Source organism: Drosophila ananassae, chromosome 2L (genome assembly GCF_017639315.1).
Source record: "Drosophila ananassae strain 14024-0371.13 chromosome 2L, ASM1763931v2, whole genome shotgun sequence".
In the NCBI taxonomy this organism is placed as follows: domain Eukaryota; kingdom Metazoa; phylum Arthropoda; class Insecta; order Diptera; family Drosophilidae; genus Drosophila; species Drosophila ananassae.
In genome coordinates, this window is record NC_057927.1 from 10,207,028 (window position 1) to 10,226,013 (window position 18,986).

The following is an 18,986-nucleotide window of genomic DNA, read 5'->3' on the forward strand; positions in this document are numbered from 1 at the left end:
AATCAAAATAAATAGCAAGCTACTTGAGGCTATTGAGAAATATATTGATTGTAAGTGAAATGTAAACAGCAAACCAGGGGATAGTCCACTCGGCGGAGACACTTCTGGGGAACGATCTGTTTGACAATTGTTGGCGCTGCACCCAAAAACAACTCTTCCACAATATATATGGGTAATAAAAAGATACATCCAACCAGATACCAGATACCAGATACCAGATACAGTATCCATATGTGCGTCGTCAGAATGCCACACATATGGCAGCAATAAACATAAAGAAAGAAGAGAAACCTGCCACTTAAGCTACAATCAGAACCGAAATTGATTTAAATTTGAAAATGTAAACAGCCAGCGAGTGGGGGCAACAACATTGCAGTGTAATTGTATTAGAAACAGTAGGGCTGTGATATTTTTGATAGAATTGTGTCTCTCCCCAGGGGTTCTCTATCCAGAGAAATGCGCTGCAACTCGCCCACCAACCTTCGATTCATATTTTTTTTTGATGCCACACCCACTACTGAGCTGGAAACCCACGCTAGAAAGCGCCGCAGGCCGGCAGAGGAAAGTGTCAAAAATTTGATAGTTTTTTTTTTGGGAAAAGAAAGCAGAAGGAATGCGGACTAATTTCCAATTAATTAAATAATAAAAAAGGGTTTACAAGATATTATAATAATATGGAAATTAAATGAGGTGTCTACGGGAAGACTTCTATTTCAGAATAATAATATTTTCAGCCTTAGACAGCTGACTTTTGAAACTTTTCCAGAAACTGCTAGATAGTTTTAGTTTTAGGAGCTCTATTTTGTATCTTTTTTTTGTGGATTTTGTTGCCTGCTACCGGCTGCCTGCTAATGAAGCTTATGAGCAGCGGCGCACAAGTCGCAACTCACTGAACTGCAACAAAAATAACAACCACAGGGGCAAGTGAAGCGTTGCAGCAGTAGCAGTGCCCGAAAGAGAGGGAAGCTCTGCCAGTCAATGGCTGCACCTGTAACCGCCAACCGCCCAAAATCCCCTCCCCCCCCCTAAATCGAAACAAAGCACAGTTACGCTCGACTTTGGCGGTTGGCTCATTAATGTCTGACACGTTTGAGCGATCACCAAAGGGGGAGGGCTGTGGCTGGGCGGCTGCAGAAACTGGAAAACAGGCACTCCAATACTCCAAAAAAAAAACCCACAATATTATTTTGATTAACAATAAAAATGCATTTTTAATGGCGATCTGATTCTGGGAGCAGATCGAGGGATAGGAGAGCGATGGAGAGAGGGGTGCCATAACCGCGGAAACCAAGCAGAACTTGAAATAAATACAGTAGTAACTAGATAAGAATAATATATTACAAGTCATGTATTAAAATATATTTATATCCAATTTTTTTTTACAAATATTATACATAAATTTGTATTTAAAAATTTCAACATTTTTTTCTGCTGTCCTTTTTATCTGGTTGCCACTGTAGGAGTATAGTTTGGGCGGGAATTCTAAACTCAGATATGGCACGATCCAGAAGCCAAGCAGCAGCAGCAAGTGCAGCGGAAACGATCCATTACGCAAGCTTGCAACGGAAAAGCGGGTGGCAGCAAGGCTTATACTTATAATTTATTTTTCTTTACAATTTATTTAAAAAAAAACACACAATTTACATTTGGAGTGCTTACTTATGAGTAGGGCAGGCAGGTGTACAGGTGTTCTAGGCCTGTTTTTAAGCCTATTTTTGAAACAAAACTCACCTTGTGGCTGAAAGCGGCTGCCTCCTTGGCCACGCCCACGCCGTCGGCCGAGTGGGCGTGCGTGGACGGCGATGTGGCATAAACGAATAGCGGAAGTGAACTAAAGTTCCGTTTATCCTGGAAACGTCTACAAAAGAGCAACGGCTTGTGGCATGCAGCCGCCGATGCAAGCAGTGGCAGCAGCGTTGGCGTCGCAGTCGCAGTCGCCGTCGCCGTCGGCTGTTGGGCCACTTGATCCTCGGTGGCCTTTTTAATTGTTGTCTTTGAGATGGCTGCCGTTTTGGTGGCAGTATATGCCGCTACTGCCGGTGCCACAGTAGCTTCTTGGTCTTCTTCTTGCCTTGCCTTTGTTGTTGTTGTTGTTGATGTTGTTGTTGTTTTTGTTGGAGTCGCCATTGGCGTATCGCAATTTTCTTGCCTTATTCCGGCAATTTTTTCTTCGATTTTTGTTGTAGTTGCTGTTGTTATTGTTGTTGTTGTTGTTGTTGTTGGCATGACTACTATAAATCGAAAACAAAGGCGTAGGCAGCGGGGGTGGTGCTAAGGTCGTAGGCGTGGTCGTAGGCGTGGGCGTGGGCATGCAGCTGGTGGCGTCCTTTGTTGTTTTTGTTTCCTGGCTGGATTTTAGATAAGAAGAAGAACTCTGCGATAGGAGCAGCAGCAGTACCATTCCCCACCTGCCGCATGTTGCACAAATCGGTTATGGGGCGGGTTGCAACCGCTGCCAAAATATCAGCACTCGTACATTCTCGATTCTTATAATGCCAGCGCAAAAATAATGTATTAATTGTGTGTGTAAAGTGCGGGAGTGTGTGGAAATGCAGAAGCAAAAGGTCGAAGATGCCGAATGCCTTGGAGCGAGCGGGCTAGCGATATAAGGCCACGAAAAACTGCAATAACCCGTTATCTCAACGAACAAGGTCGTCGCACAACCGTTAAACAGCCTCACAACATCACAAATATAAACAATGGCTGGCAAAATTACTTAATTAAAAGCACTTTTTGTTTAAAATATTTTGCAGACAGGGACAGTGTGACCGTAGTCGAAAATACCAAAACAAAAAAACAACAGTTTTGCGATACATTCTCACAAGTCAGGCTTGTACTACAGAACGGTTAGGGCTTCGGAAACATCGGAGCTAAAATTGAAATTATTCATCTAGGATTTTGACATATCTGCAACCTAGTAGCTAGTTGGAAAAATTTCACACACACACAACAGCAAACAGATCAAAATTGCTCAGTAAAAACATTCCGGCAGCCAGCAACACGTTGTGTGCTAACAACTAAAAATCAAATTGCAACGTTTTGTGCAGCAGTGGCAGGCACCATCGTAAGTCGAAAAGTAAAGCTAACAATCCTAATCGCTGCCGGTGGGCGTAAAGTTTCTGTTTCTCCTGTTTCTCTCACCTTTAATTCGACGAACGTAAGTATTTCAATTAACCCGGCAAATTCAAATATTTTAGAACCGTGGCGCTGCCACTTTTCAGTCGCATCTGGAATCCGGCCACCCTGTGAGACGGATGTATGCGTTTCTGATGCAATATAGCTGGCCTGCTCTGTTGAACTGACGTTGTGCAACACCGTCTTAACACCCGCACACACCTCTCATTTCACTTGCACAACGCATTACGGGGTATGTAGGATTGCAAATATCTTTAAAATCGGCAAATTTTATGTTTTAGTTCTTACCTCGCTTGAAACATTCAATTCTGACTGCCAATTTCTGCACAAATAGCCCGCGATAATTTTAATCGATAGCCATACTTGCTTTACAACACTGATTTCCGTTGCGAGCTGAATGAAATATCGAACCTCTCACTCGATAGTTTTATATTATTGTCAACCGCTTAACCTTTTTTAAAAATAACGTTTCAATTATACTCTTGTATTTAATATAAAAATGATATAAAATAATTCGAAATAAAGAGTGGCGCAAAGAAAAGAAAAAAAAGACAGACGCTATCAGAAAGCAAATCGGTTTGACATCCAATAACCGGTTGAAATCAAACTCGAAAATCAAACAAAAAGCAGTAAAAGTATTTTCCAAGACTGTTCTTTGATCACATTTATTAAAATAAAAATTAATTAGAAAAAACAAAACGATATTAATTTATCATACTGATAAAAAAGAATATCGATAAATTTAGATTTTGATATGTATGAACAACCCTGATTATTTCTCTTCCCATGAAGTATCGATACCTCGATATAATATATATATTTTCTTTGCAGTTTCTGTACACCGTCGGGTCGCCGTGCGCTGGTGCTGCCTTATTTCGTTATAATACAGCCGAGACAGGGAGAGAGAGTCGCTGGGCCTTATTTAAGCATCAAAGTTTTCGAGGCGCAACGCAGCTTTGTGTTTCGTTTGTTATAACCGAAAAAGAGAATCCCTCAATTACTTCTGTGCAACTCGAGCGAAGAACAAAAGAATACGCGAGCAAGCCACTCGACACTAACACCACCACCACCAACCACACACACACACAACCCAGAAAATCAAATTTCAATCAGAAAATGGCGTTAAAAAGAATCAATAAGGTATGTGAAAAAAAAAAAAAATGAAAAAAATTCTGCAGCTCTACGACGTGCAAAAATAAAAGATACAAAATGTGTTGCAGAAACGACAAATTTTTAAGATAGAGAAAAATGTGAACGGACGTGAGAGAGAAACATTTTATGCAAGAAATGTGAAACGTAGGAACTCGACAAAAGTAGAAGAAGCACAAGCCAACGAAACGAACCGAAACGTGCCAAAAGGCAGAGGGCGAAAAGAAAAAAAAAAAAAGGGCGATCGGAAAAAGTCGAAACGATTCGGCTTCGGCACTAATTAATAAGTTAATCGCTTCTAATTAGAAATTAATATCAATAGAGGGTGCAAAAGGGATCGAGGCTAAGCATGCGTGTATGTGCCTGTGTGTGTGTGTGTGTGAGAGTGCAGTCATCGTTTCCGTTATGCGTGAGCAGCAGCAGCAGGAGCAGCAGTGCTCCCCCTCACGCCCCTGCCGTGTGTGAGAAAGTGCATTGGATGGATAGTTGTAGTAGTAGTAGTGGGGCATGTGTGCCGGGCACCTGGATGCATTAATGCGACTGACTATACGGCGGAGTTTATACTTTACGCTGTTGTTACCCAATACACGCTGTACACGGCAGACCCACTCATACGCTCGCATTCTCTCCGCCGAACCACTCATACATACATATGTACATATGTATATAAGGGGGCACACACGCATACGCGGGCGGTTGTGTTTGGTTGTGTGTGTGCCACCGCCGCAGAAAGATCCAGCAAAAAATAAAACAGCAAAAGTATAAAATTAACCTAACCCTACTTTTGCGCTGATAATTCAGAAATAGTGCTCTGTTCGCCCATTATATACACACACACATACAGTACAGTGTATATATGTATGTATGTTTGGCTAGGTGATTGCAGTTGCCGATGTGTGCGTGTTTGGCGAGTAAATTTCGATAATTATTTTTAAAGTGCCTGCGTCGCTGGCTAGCTGGCTCGCTTGTCCTTGTCCAGTAATGTAAATCATAAAGTGAACTGCAAACAACATGCAATGTTCGTTTTTCCACGGCACTCGTTCAGTTTTTCCAGCTTTTCTGGCTCCGGCCCCGAATCGTTCAAGCTTCTCGCTCTCGCGCGAGGCCACCCCCCCCTTGGGCAGGATGAGGGATTTAAGGGTTGCCAGACTTCCTAAATCACCTTTTAAATAAGTCCTCTGTTATTATTAATTAAATACTTAAGCAATGGAAAGATACTTGGGGGAAAATAAGAATTTTTTTCGTGGCCTGCAGCCGGTTATCATAGTCATCATACCCCCACCAACACCAACACACACGCATACAGTGCTTCGCCATTGCTTCACTACCATTGCAGGCTGTCTTGCTCCGACTCTAGCAGCTCGCACTTGCGACAGCTGAGGGTTCGCTTTGGCTCTTTCTCGCAGCCAGCGCCAATGCGAATGGGGCAGAGCCAAAAGGCGGGTGTTTGTATGTGTGCTCCCTGCTGTTTAGTGTTGAAAAACACTCAACAGCCGAAAGGGGGCCCCCAAAATAATTAGTTTTAAATTATAATTAAGCATAATTTACATATGAAATGAGTGTGGTACGTTGCGGCTGATAAGGTGTGCGTGCGTGTATGCACCGTGTGTATGACTGTCATATGAGGTGTAAACGAACAAGTGTGTGTGTGTGTTCTGGGGGGGTCTGCTGACTGTCTCAGTCGCAACAAAAGCAGCGCGGTCACCGTCGTCGCCAGCGTCATGGCCATTGAGTTTTCCTCTTTATTTTTCCCCATTTGCCATTATAAAATTATTTTCCCCAACAACATGAAAACGAATTTGTGAGTGGTATTATTCAGGAAATGGAATAAAAACATTCCAAAGAAAATAATTTAAGCGTCGAAAGATCCCGCCCCCTTTTAGCTCTTCGCTGGAGCTTCAAGGTTTTTCCATTGTCTCTTGGCCTCAATTGCCAAAAAAAAGAGAGTTAAACACCTGAGGTCAATATAGTAGAGCTAGGGATTTTTACTTTTTTTGGTTAAAATATTAAGAAAATAATTAATATGAGTAGCTATTATAAAAATTTAATTTCTAAAAAAAATATTAGTTGTACCTCCCTTATTGTAGGGAGGGCAGAAGAGAGAGAGAGAGCACATGGCTTAAGCCCCGATCAAGCTCTCTCTCTTGAGCCATTAGCTTGTGTCTGTGTGTTGATTTTGTTTTTATTTTTTTTTTGTCGCTTTATATGAGTCATAATTTCTTTTTTTGACGATTTTGCGTTGGCGTCTCACCTTAAATGCTACCATTTCTTCGTGTAAGTTTTTCAGCTCAACAGGTACAATTCTTTGAATGAGTGAGTAAGTGGAAAAAAAAGCGTTTTTTTAGCGGCTATTTTTGTTATTTTCCGCAACAAAAACAATTGAGAAGCTCAATTTTTTGGGGTGCCGTTACAAAAACACACACACAAAGAAGAACACAGGGCTGGCTCTCCCTTCTTTCTTGTTTTTTTTTTTTTTTTTGTTGCTCTCATTTACTCTGCACCCCTGAGCCGCGCTTTTATTTCTCACTCACCTTTCACAGCTCATCTTCATTATTTGTTCATCTTCTTTTTTTTTTTTTTTTTACGATTTTGCCGGTTTACCTTACATTCTCTCTTTCTGTGTATGTATTGGTGTGTTTGTGTGGCAGCTGTGATAACCGAAGACATTGGTCGGTGGGGGGGGATAGCAGGGCTGCTGCTCAGCTGTGTGCGTACGTGTGCAACAGAGATGGGGCGATGGGGCTGATGTCGAGGGGGAGGGACGAGGGTGGCAAAAAAAAAAAAAAGGGGAGACAGCAGCGCCATTTGTGGTCCGGGCCAACGAACTTGATTTTTCGCGTCTCTCGCCGCTACTGCTCTCTCCTAAAACCGAACTGTCGCATGTCCGCACATGAATGTGTTTTCATATTTTTGTTTTTGAAAAGTTTTTCATTTTATTTTAATTTTTTTTTTACATCATTTGCATGCCGCACCGCCCACACACACACACACACACACAGCCGGGAAACTAATATGTCAGGAATTAAAAACCAAAACAAAAGAAACAAAAGCCTTTTGTTTTGATTAGAAATTTGAGTTATCAGACTATACATGAAGGGTCTATGATTTTTACTAAACTATATTAATTTTTTTTAATAATTACTAATTTATAATGTCTTGTTCTTATAGGAACTGCAAGATCTGGGCAGAGATCCACCTGCACAATGTTCAGCTGGTCCAGTTGGAGATGATTGTAAGTATTTGAAAGAAAAGGCCACTTCCGAGAGCAATTATACTCTTTGTTTGAAAATAAAATGATATCAAGGACATAAAGGTTGATATTTTTTAGTAATTGTAGAGTTTAGGACCCATATTATAGTTACAAAATGACTAATTCTTTTATCAAATGAAAAACACGTCATGGCTTTCTTTATCGACCTCCAAACAGCTGATCACCATGACTTGGTTCTGTTTTTTCTATCTTGCAACTACGCTTTGAAATCCATTTAAATCTCCATCTGATTGCCAACTAATTCCCACCGATTGCGGATCTGATTCAGTTACCTTATGGCACGTATAGCGGTTCTGTGAGTCGTGGAAGTGGCAAGCGAATGGGGGTCACTCTCCAATGACGTCACAAAAAAGTGAAATCGTGTAATTACATCGTTTTGTTAAATATGTGGCGAGAAAATGGCATAATTACAATAATTTTCAAGTAAAAGGCATATAGGATTTTTTTTATTAATTTAAATATAATATAGTAATTTATATTATAAGATAGTGTATAGGGTGCCCCCCCTTAAAATGAATAAGTTTTAATCGCAAAGCAATGAATAATACTAATTGTCATCATTTACTCATGATTATAATGGCTGATTAATCTCGATTTCTTTTTAATTTTTATTAGCCTTCAATTGTCATAAAATTTATATTTTTTTTAAATTTATATTTATATTTGCAACAATTGTTATGAAGGGAGGGACTCCCTTTTCAAGGCCAATTACAACTTCCTCCGAATTAAAACCTTAAATTAAAATAAAATATAATTAAATAGCAACCAATACCATTAAGCTAAGATATCTAAAAGTTAACTAAAGATATCTAAAATAATATAAAATAATAATTAAAATAAAGAAAGTAGCCAGTAGGGCCTCTTATCACTCTTATCACATGGGAGTACTTCCCAGAAATTATCGATTATTGTTAAGTGGCATAATCTGGGCTCTGCAGCTAGGAAGGAGATTACTTCCGTCTGAGCCATCTCAGAGTGAAATGCCAACGCACTCCTCCCTTCCCCCCCGTCTAACCACCAAATGAACATTTCGTGTAATTATGGCCAGGACAGCAGTTGGTGGCCGACGGCCCAGTTCCCAGCTCACACCGAGTGAGCGAGAAGTTGCAGGGGCGCTGCTCTGTTTCGGCCATGGTTCTGGGCCAAGAGTTCTGAGCCCTCTACCCCCTTGCATCTGCACTGAGAGAAAGGAAAAGCGAAGCTGACGAGACGACTCTTCTGCCAAATCGATAGCCTTAACCTTTTTTTTTTCGCAGTGTGCTTGCCAATTGTCGGTGCCAAGGCTATTTGGTTTGCGTTGTTTGTTTTTGCGCCGCATTGTGGCAGGGGCAGGGGCAGCATCAGAGACAGAGAGAGAGAGTGCAGTTTGGTCTTGGTCTCAAAAGTTGGGAACTCTTATTTATTAAATAGATAAAACTAAGAGATAGAAGGCCAACTAGAGACCTAACTGGTTCAATATTTGCTTCAGATTTCATCTCATTATCTTGTTTACTTTCTTACAATTGTTTAATTAATGTTTTTTTTCTCTTTTCCATTGCAGTATTTCACTGGCAAGCTACAATAATGGGCCCGGTAAGAGAAAAGAGACACGCTCCTCCACTGGACAGAGACTTATAAGCTAGCTCTGTTGATATAATAACTATAAATAGTTATAGAGATGAACTAATCTTAGTTCTTATCAGTTGTATTTTTATTATATTTTAATTAAATATATACTAATATGAGTATCTTTCATCTTTGCAGCCGGACAGCCCTTATCAAGGAGGTGTATTTTTCTTAACTATACACTTTCCAACAGACTATCCCTTTAAACCACCCAAAGTGGCTTTTACAACGCGCATATACCATCCAAACATCAACAGCAATGGATCGATTTGTCTCGATATATTAAGATCTCAGTGGTCGCCAGCATTAACTATTTCAAAAGGTGTTTACTATTACAGACTATCATAATTTGGAATTAATAATATTAATAATACAATTTTATTTTTCAGTCTTATTATCAATTTGCTCTCTACTCTGTGATCCTAATCCAGACGATCCACTTGTTCCAGAGATTGCCAGAATATATAAAACTGATCGGGAAAAATATAATGAGCTGGCACGAGAGTGGACTAGAAAGTATGCTATGTGATGCGTTCCAGATTGCAGCAGTCCAACAGAATCAGCAAAATCAACATCAATAGCAACAATAGCAACAGAAAAAGCAAAAGCAAAAGCAAACGCAAAAGCAACAACATCAGTAAAAGTAAAAGCAACAAAGATAACATCAGTAACAACTTACAATAGTCAGAAGAAGAGAAGCTGCAGCCGCAGAATCATTGTTATTGTCAATGGCCGCCGTGCGGCGGTTGACCAAAACAACAACAACAACAACAATATTAGCTTGATCGGTGGCAACAGCATCAGCAGCAGCAGCAACTACTACATCAGAACTTGCAGTCAATCCAACATCAATCATTGCAACACCACCAACATCAGGAACAGAAGCAGCAGCAGCAGCATTAAGATCAACAACAACAACAGCTGCCGTCGTCGTCATCTTCGCCGTCGCTGCCGCTGTCGCCGCCTTCGCTCGATTGGCTTTAGCATTAAAAACAACAACATAAATAGCAGCAGCAGCAGCAGCAGGAGCAGCAGCAGCGTTAATAGCAACCGCCAGTGGACCGAAGGTCATGCCGCAGCAACATTGGGAAAAGCAGCACCAGCAGCAGCAGCAGGAGCATCATTTGGCAGATTGGTGGCGGACTGCGATTGGGAATAATTGTGTGTTTGATGACCGAACAGAAACAGAACAGCATAAAACGGAAATAATTTAATAATAATTACTGAAAAATTATGTAAGCATTAAACATTAAAAGCTAGACAGCTACCAACAACAGCATCAACATAATAAGTTTAAATACAAAGAAAAACAAAACTACAAATAAAAATCAGCTGGAAAAATTATTATTATTATTATATTATATTTAAAGAACCGGAAAAATAAAAATTGCAAAAATTCAATTGAACGTTAAGAGAGCTAAGGTGGAAGAAAAGTAGGTCTAGTTGCGAAAATTTTATGTAATTACAGGACTAGGGGAGTTGATATCTATTTCTTTTGGAATCTAAGCATTTTCAAATACAATGTACATTAGAATCTTAGTTAATTGTGTGGAATAATTGTCAACATTGGATTGTACTTTACTTTGTACTACATTTTAGAGTCTAAAACTTGAGTTTTGTATATTTTTTAAAATGTATTTAAGCGAAAAAGAACGCTGAACTTATTTCTTTCTTGCCGCCATTTATTTTTTTTTTGTGAATTTGAGCAACATGTGGACTTTGCAATGTGCCATAAAAGAGCTTTCTAAATAGTCTGCTATAAAGTCAAGTGCCAGCTTTCTAAGGTTAAAAAATAAAACTATAAAAGGAGTGTAATAGAGGGCTGAGATTTGAAGATTTATAATACTTGAGACTATTATTTCCAATAAGATTAATCAAATTCAGAGTAAATGGGTCTTCTTTATTGTCATAATTTAACATTTTTAATTCAAACAATTTAAATGAAATTCAGTATTTCATCAAAAAACAATTAGATTCTCGAGAGAGATAAATTACCAGAGAAAATACAAAGAAAAATGTAAATTATTCAGGAAGCACTGCTCAGGTTCCAGTGTAAAAATCTCTGATGGCGGTAGCTGGCCCAGCATGCTAAATTAGTATTTAATAAATTCAAAAGACTTGCAATTTAAAAAAAAAAAGAAGCTTTGGAAAGCTTTCTGCCGAAGACTCTCTTCCGCTCTTCTCAACGATCCGGTCTGCTCTTTCTTTCGCGGCCAGGTTGGTGGCTGGCAAAAATATGTTCATTTTATTTTTTTAGCGCGCGGCGAGAACATTTAAGTTGTGAGCGAAATTTTCGAGTGTCGAGTGGCTGGCTGGCTGGCAGATATTTTTTTAGAAGAAATTTCTTTCCCCTCTCCCCCCAGAGTCAAGTAAATCAAAATCAATTGAAGGTTATATATGGGACCAGCTTGGAATGTTAATTAAGAATTTTTTGAAGCAATTTTCAAAGTCACGTGCTGCTGCTGCAGATCGGCGATTGACCTGAAAGGCATTTTAGAAAATTTGGTTATGCAAACACTGTGTTTTGTTGTGAGAGGAATGTGTGCCACCGATCCATAAGTGAACACTTGCAACAGTTGAACTATATTTTAAAAAATATTTCTACTTAATTAGCTATTGGATAAACCCTTACAAATTATTTATTATTTTTGTTATAAAAATATTAGTATTATTAAGCTTGAAAGAGTGAAAAAGAGAATTTCAGAGGGGGCCTGGAGCGAGAGAATAAAATATCACGCTTTCTTTGTTGGCTCCAACATGGCAACATGCTACTACCCACTTGGCACTTGGCACTTGCCACCATTCAAGCTAAGCTTGTTTAGCTTCTAGTCTCGATTTTCGCACTCTTCTGTGAATCGGAGTGGCTGCTATCGCAGGGATTAAAATATAAATAAATAAATAGCTGCCTCCAAATAGTGACGAATTTGTGTACCTTCTGTAACTAGGCACTCAGCCCGCATCACAATGAGCCCCCGGCCCCATGAGATCCTCACCGAGACGGAGCTAGCCGTCGATGAATCCACCTGCTATATCCGAAAAACGACTAAGGATGCTGCCGGTTCCTGGGTAAGTGGGATCTGGTAATATGATATTTTTTAAGAAATAATGATCAGGCAGGCAAAGTAATGGCATTTTTTTTACAATTGCTTTAAACGACGGTACAAGTGTTTTCTAAATTTCGGTAAGAATTGAAATAATTTGGATGAATAATTAAGTACTTAAGGTAAGCGGTAGAATTTCTTATGGAAGAAATAAAAAATATCATTAAAATGTTGATGTTATGGTAGGTAATAGAAGTGCAATAAGTTACAATCTGATATGAAATTATATCTTGATTATTTGAGCCCTGGCCCTGGTCTACATGTGCCTTTAAACCGCTCCTGATTTCGCGCCAAGTTGCCAAATGACACGTGCACCCCCGATCGTAGCTTTCAATTTGAATAGTTGCGATCGCTGCGATGGCAAAGTTGGAATGAATAGCAAAGCTAACTGAGCTGAGAGCTCGCGATGATAACCTTACAATAAACTGGCCGAGTACGCGATTTTCGCCATGGCCCAGGGCTAGACTTAGACCACCACCACATCTCCAGCCGAATGGAGTCAAGGTCAAGTTGAGCGCCGATTATGGCTTATGGGTTATGGCTTTCGGGTTGTTTGTAACCGATTAGAGCTTGCCACATCGATATATATACATATATCTTGTTATGCATTATGTTTACTTACTCACAATGCTGGCAATAAGGCATTGCGAAAGTCCACCCCCCGCCATCCGACAAATTCCTGAACTTCAATGAAAGGCGAAACGGGTTTTTTGGGCTCGGTTTTCAGTCTCGGAATTGAATTCGGTTTTTTTTTTTTCAATTTATATTTATGTGTGTCTCTCACCTCTGCTAAAAACAAATCATAACATCCGTGTATTGCAATCGTGTAAACAATTAATGCGAATTCATGTGAGAAGATGCTTGCCGAGCTTGCGAGATTATGAAATCTTGTTTACAAATTGGTTCTCAATGAGCCACCGATCTTGGACCAAATCGGTTATATAACAAGGGGCTTGTCTCGGTTTGGCGGTGAAAATTGTACACTTTTCAAAACTAGAGACATAAATGGGGAAATTGTATTTTTTTTAAGATTTTTTAGAAAGTGGCTACTAAAGAATTGAAAAAGAATGGGTTTTAATCGTGATTTTCTGCCTTCTTAAAAGTTTTATTTTTCAAATCTTAAACTTGAAACTTAAAAACAAGCCAAAATTTTTTTTCCTGTCTACAAAAACTGCGGAAATTATATATTTGTTATATGTTTTTTAATGGTGGCCTTCTTAAAAGTTTTCTTTTTAAATCTTAAACTTCGAACTTTATCTAAAATTTTTATTTAGCTGGGAAAATTATATATTTTTTTATGTTTTTTAAATAATGGTTACTTAAAAATTTGAAATGAATAAGTTTAAAACTTATTCCTCAAAAATGTTTAAGGATTAAATATTGGGTTTCTGCTTTTCAAAATGTTTTCTTTTCAAATCTTAAAATTCAATATAAAAAAAAGTCAATATTTTCACTCCTGGCATCTAAAACTTATATATCACTGGGGAAATGATATATTTTTAATATTTTTTATATAATGGTTTTTTAAGAATTAAAAAAAAAAAAACTTTAAAACAAATTTTTAAGGATTAAATCTTGGGTTTCTGCTTTTCTAAATGTTTTCTTTTCAAATTTTAAACTATTAACTTAAAAACAACTCCATAGATGCCTTACTGGCACTTAAAACTTTAAAGTTTCTTCTATTTTTTTCAGTGCTTTTCACTAATCAACCTGACTTGACCAAAACAAGCTTCTTGCACAAGAAGAGAAAGCCCATCAGCAATGAAATTTTCGCATAATTTCAGCATAGGCTCGTGTGGCTCTTGTTGAGAAGATAAAAATGTATCTCTCGCTCGTAAAAAGATCTCTCCAACAAAATATTCTGCAATCGCCTTTCGGCTGCTGCGAAATTTTCAAAAAGCTTTGAAAGCGATAAGCTTTTTTTCCCCATCATTGGCCACATTGGCGAGCAGGGGGCCCTGGGGCTTTCAGTTGCCAGCTGGTAAGCGAGTGCAACGGTCTATTTGATTTCCGCGCTCAGTTGAAAGTGAAGAAAATAAATCAAGGAGTTGCGAAAAATATTCCAAAAAACTTTGTGTTTTCAAGTGCTCTGTGTGTTATGAAATAAAATTTAATAAAAATTAAAATTCAAACGAAATACGTCTGTTTTAAGAAAATTAGTTGCCTTAAATCCGATAAAAAACAGCTTAAATAATGGAAACTACTATTGTAACCACCACAACAACAACCGAATTGAAATGTTTTGTTCGTGGCAGCAAAAAGAAAGATGTAAGCTTTTTCAAAAAAATCTAAACAAAAAAAAAAAAATCAAACACTTAAGTATGCACTAAAGTTAAATAAACGTAAACCTAAACTACGTCAATGACTAATTATTGAATGTAACATCCTGTTTATCGCTGGAATTCCATTATTTTCTATTTGCCGACAATTAACTAGCCAAGTTAGTGGCATCAGAGGTTTATTTTTTAAGCATGTTTGTTAAAAAATATTTAATTTACTGACCAATGTCAGTTAGCTCGTGTAGCCACTTTAAAACCCTTAATAAAGTCCTTATTTTAAGAACAATTTGGGTATAAATTTTCTTTTTATTAATTGTATCGTTTAAGGCTTCAAGTAATTTAGAAAAAACGATTTATGGGCTCGTCAATTACAGGCACAAGTGCTTTCAGGCTTCCCATAGAATGTCTGGGGAATTATTACTATGAGACTTGTAAACAAAACGTCATCGAATTGGATAAGATACTTGCACTTGCAGTTGCACTTACAGTTGCTGTTGAATATGCATTCTCCCCCACACAGTTGCTGTTTTTGTTATTATGCATTAGATATAGGAGCTGGATAAACAAATTACAGTCAAGCCCCCTTGTTTGTGGGGCTATTGTTATTGCATATTTTTAATGCTCGATTGTTTTTGTTTACATGCTGAACCTGAAACCCCAAAGCCACAACAGAAACGTCAAAATTAGCTGAGAATAATAAAAATTTAGGAAAACAAATCAATTTTCGAATGCAGTTTCTACCGGCTAAATATAAAACAATCCGGCAGTTGCCAACGTCTGTTCATAAGGCGGAAGAATCAGAAAATTGTATTCATAGAAACGTCTTATTTTGGCCTCAAATTTAAATTAATTTTGAAACCGTTTTTCTACCGTTTATTTAATTTTCAGATCGATGGTCAACTGGTTTCGGATACGGATGCATCTCACCAATTTCCGTCCGACGAGGAGCCCAATGTTCTGGGGCATGGACCCAACTATGACGAGAAGCTCTCCAAGTTCAAATGGCTCTGCAATTTCGATGATGTGAGTAACGATCGTGTATCGGGGGTCATCTGCAATTTGGCACCAATTTGCCGTACACTGAATTTTAATTGATCGCAAATTGTATTTGGCGAACTGACAAAAAGCCACAGTCAGGGGCAAAACTCAAAAAGTTAAAGAAACTAACAGACTTTGTCTTCGAATTACAAGCATTGAACAATAGAGCGTGTCTTAGCTTTTATAATTTTCAATTTGCCCTAAAATATACAGATACAAATACAGATACAGATACAGATACATGTGTATCTTTGGCACTCGTTGCTAAATAATACAATTAGACAAACATAACAAATGCCAACTGAATCAAGGTCGCGAGCATTAAATATTTAAATAGTATTGTATCTAGTGGCAAATAAAAAGAAGCTACTGTTGAGGCCTATATTACAGGTCTTGGGGGGATATCCCCAAGGTGACTTGGTCCGAACTTGGCCAAATCGAAGCTTGATTTTGAATTTCTGGGAATTTTCAAAACAGTTCAGTGCCAGTGTTTATTGTAACTGAATACAGACTGGCACTGAATATTGTTTAAATATACATTTCTTTTTAAGAAATTTAATAAATTAATAGAAACTAAGTGTAGAACAGATGTTAACCAGATTCTTGGGAACAAGACCCGTAACTATCTAAATTGATTTAATTAGTTTTATTTATTTTTAATTGAGTAAAGTGAAAAGCTTTCATTGGGCGGGCAGCCAACCCCAAAAAGGTCTCTAGACTTTTATTTTTTGCCTTTTATTTCAATTTTTGTTTGTGTTTTGTTATTTTTTTTTTTGTTAAACTCTCAATGTTACGAATTCAATTTGCATGCCTTATCGAATTGGAAAATGTATTTATTTGGACTGTTTATTCAATTGTTTCTTTGATGCAGGCCCCCACCCATTTGAAGTTCAATCCGTACATCCGACGCGGCTACCGCACATTCCTCTCGAACAAGTTGTGCCTGCAGAGCATTTTCTGGTGGACCAATGAGACAGTAAGTCCAGACCCATTACCATATATGTATTGTATATATTAAGTCCGGAATCCGTTACCATTTCCGACTATTTTGAATAGTGTTTTTGAGAAAAGAGTCTTATGTCTATAATCCTATTTGTCCTCCACTTTTAGATCAATATCTGGAGCCATCTGGCAGGATGCATCCTTTTCATCGGACTGACCATCTTCGATCTGCAATTCCTGCGCACCCACGCCTCCCTCAGCGATCAGGTGCTGGTGGTGTGCCTCCTGGTCTGCTTCTGTCTCTGCATGTTCATGTCCGCCATCTACCACATCTTCTCCTGCAAATCGGAGGAGCACTACGAGCTCTTCCTATCGGTGGACTTTCTGGGAATCTCCCTATCCCTAGTGGCCATTTATATTAGTGGGATGTACTATGCCTTCTGGTGTCACACCTTCCTGAGGACCCTCTACTCCACTATAGCTCTGGGTATGTTCGCCCTGGCCATTGCCGTCCAGATCCCCAGGCTGAATGTCTCCATGAACGCCAAGGTGGCGGTGCTCCTTTTGTGGTCAGCCTATGGAGTCATCCCACTGGGACACTGGGCAGTGGCGATGGGTGGCCTGGAGAATGAGCTTGTTAGGGTAAGTTGAGAACCTAAACATGGAAATAATTATATTAATAAAATTCCATTATCTTTAGCTGATGGTGCCTCGCATTGTCATCATGTACCTGCTCTGTCTCATCGCCTTCGTGTTCTATGCGGCCAAGATCCCCGAGCGCTGGTTCACCGGAAAAGTGGACTTTGTCGGACACTCCCACAACTGGTGGCACCTCATCATCGTCGGCGCCTTCTACCACTGGCACAACACCGGCCTGGTCTACGCCGAATACCGTCTAAACAACGGCTGCAGTGCTCCAGTCCTCGCCTGAGATCCATCCTTTCAATATCCATGATCCGAGGTCCGAAGGACGAAACTCTAGCAGACTCTAGCCTAGTGTAAATAGTTTATGGGGGCACTCTTTATCCGCTATTAACTAATATTTAGTTGTAGTTGTTGACCGATACGATTAATTTATGTGTAATTACCATTTAGTTAGGGCTTCGTGTTATTCTATCCATAGGGTTGGCCACACACGGATCGAGGCGAAAAAAGGATCCAATCCTCACCTCCTTCATAATCCATTTCGTTTTACCACAAAAGTGTGTCTGAAATTGCTTGTGTCTTGAGCTGAAGCTGTGTTAGTCTGGCTAACTCGATTTTTACAATTACTTTACATACAAATACAATATCAAAAGTACAAAACAAACCATTGTGTTTCAGTATTATTAAAAATTTTTTTTCAAAATATTTTTTCAATTTTTTGGTAAATTTTCTGGGGGATCCCCTTCAAAAGTGAGGCACTTGCAAGGAGGGACAATATGGCCCACAGCGATGGCTATATCTTTGCCAATAGTGATCCGATTCTTGAGCGGAATATCTTAATCGATTTGTGGATCGATTCTCCGTGAATCTGCAGCAAAACCTATAAACAAAATATTTTTTCAATTTTTTGTTAAATTTTCTGGGGGATCCCCTTCAAAAATGAGACAGATGCGAGGAAGGACAATATGGCCCACAGCGATGGCTATATCTTTGCCAATAATGATCCGATTCTTGAGCGGAATGCCTTAATCGATTTGTGGATTGATTCCCCGTCAATCTGCATTAAAACCTACGAACAAAATCTTTTTTCAATTTTTTGTTAAATTTTCTGGGGGATCCCCTTCAAAAAAGAGGCACTTGCAAGGAGAGACAATATGGCCCACATCGATGGCTATATCTTTGTCAATAATGATCCGATTCTTAAGCGGAATGCCTTAATCGATTTGTGGATCGATTCTCCGTGAATCTGCATCAAAACCTATAAACAAAATATTTTTTCAATTTTTTGTTCAATTTTCTAGGGGATCCCCTTCAAAAGTGAGCCACTTGCAAGGAAGGACAATATGGCCCACAGCGATGGCTATATCTTTGCCAATATTCATCCGATTCTTGATCGGAATGCCTTAATCGATTTGTGAATCGATTTTCCGTCAATCTGCACCAAAACCTCATATCAAAATATTTTTCCAATTTTTTGTTAAATTTTCTGGGGGATCCCCTTCAAAAAAGAGGCACTTGCAAGGAGAGACAATATGGCCCACAGCGATGGCTATATCTTTGCCAATATTCATCCGATTCTTGATCGGAATGCCTTAATCGATTTGTGAATCGATTTTCCGTCAATCTGCACCAAAACCTCATATCAAAATATTTTTCCAATTTTTTGTTCAATTTTCTGGGGGATTCCCTTCGAAAATGAATATCCAAGGACAATATCGCCTTTATGTTTTTAATAGTTTGCCTGTTTGATAAACACTTTTTCCGATTTGTTGAATATTCAACTAATATTATTAAGTTTTAATTTATAAAATATAAACTGTT

General features: G+C 38.8%; 3 protein-coding genes across 11 annotated transcripts in view; 2 read left to right on the forward strand and 1 right to left on the reverse strand.

Moving 5' to 3' along the window:
• The window catches only part of LOC6499683 (serine-rich adhesin for platelets), a 51,179-nt gene extending 48,355 nt beyond the window's left edge, over nt 1-2,824 (reverse strand). For 2 of the 5 annotated variants that reach the window (XM_001954109.4, XM_014910700.3), the window contains exon 1: nt 1,732-2,819. In XM_001954109.4, coding sequence (XP_001954145.2) covers nt 1,732-2,226 — 495 coding nt within the window. In that variant the 5' untranslated portion in view covers nt 2,227-2,819. Of the gene's footprint in view, nt 1-1,731 lie in introns of all 5 variants that reach the window. The other 3 variants (XM_014910696.3, XM_014910697.3, XM_044715715.1) reach the window with 2 other exon arrangements.
• Nucleotides 2,825-2,987: 163 nt separating this feature from the next.
• LOC6500909 (ubiquitin-conjugating enzyme E2-17 kDa) lies at nt 2,988-10,504 on the forward strand. Of its 2 annotated transcripts, XM_032449919.2 has the most exons (7): nt 2,988-3,157; nt 3,222-3,367; nt 3,967-4,275; nt 7,453-7,516; nt 9,096-9,127; nt 9,299-9,482; nt 9,550-10,504. In XM_032449919.2, the coding sequence occupies exons 3-7, from the start codon at nt 4,252-4,254 to the stop codon at nt 9,687-9,689; spliced, it is 444 nt and encodes a 147-aa protein (XP_032305810.1). In that variant the 5' UTR covers nt 2,988-3,157; nt 3,222-3,367; nt 3,967-4,251; the 3' UTR covers nt 9,690-10,504. The 2 variants fall into 2 exon arrangements, with proteins under 2 accessions (XP_032305810.1, XP_032305809.1); XM_032449918.2 differs by lacking the exons at nt 2,988-3,157; nt 3,222-3,367 and having other exon boundaries at nt 3,913-4,275.
• Nucleotides 10,505-11,389: 885 nt separating this feature from the next.
• On the forward strand, nt 11,390-17,829 carry LOC6500910 (progestin and adipoQ receptor family member 3). Of its 4 annotated transcripts, none has more exons than XM_014911304.3 (6): nt 11,390-11,529; nt 12,106-12,226; nt 15,429-15,563; nt 16,450-16,554; nt 16,689-17,162; nt 17,221-17,829. In XM_014911304.3, the coding sequence occupies exons 2-6, from the start codon at nt 12,125-12,127 to the stop codon at nt 17,449-17,451; spliced, it is 1,047 nt and encodes a 348-aa protein (XP_014766790.1). In that variant the 5' UTR covers nt 11,390-11,529; nt 12,106-12,124; the 3' UTR covers nt 17,452-17,829. The 4 variants fall into 4 exon arrangements, with proteins under 4 accessions (XP_014766790.1, XP_014766788.1, XP_001954150.1 ...); XM_014911302.3 differs by having other exon boundaries at nt 11,397-11,550; XM_001954114.4 differs by having other exon boundaries at nt 11,423-11,440.
• The last annotated feature ends 1,157 nt before the right edge of the window (nt 17,830-18,986 follow it).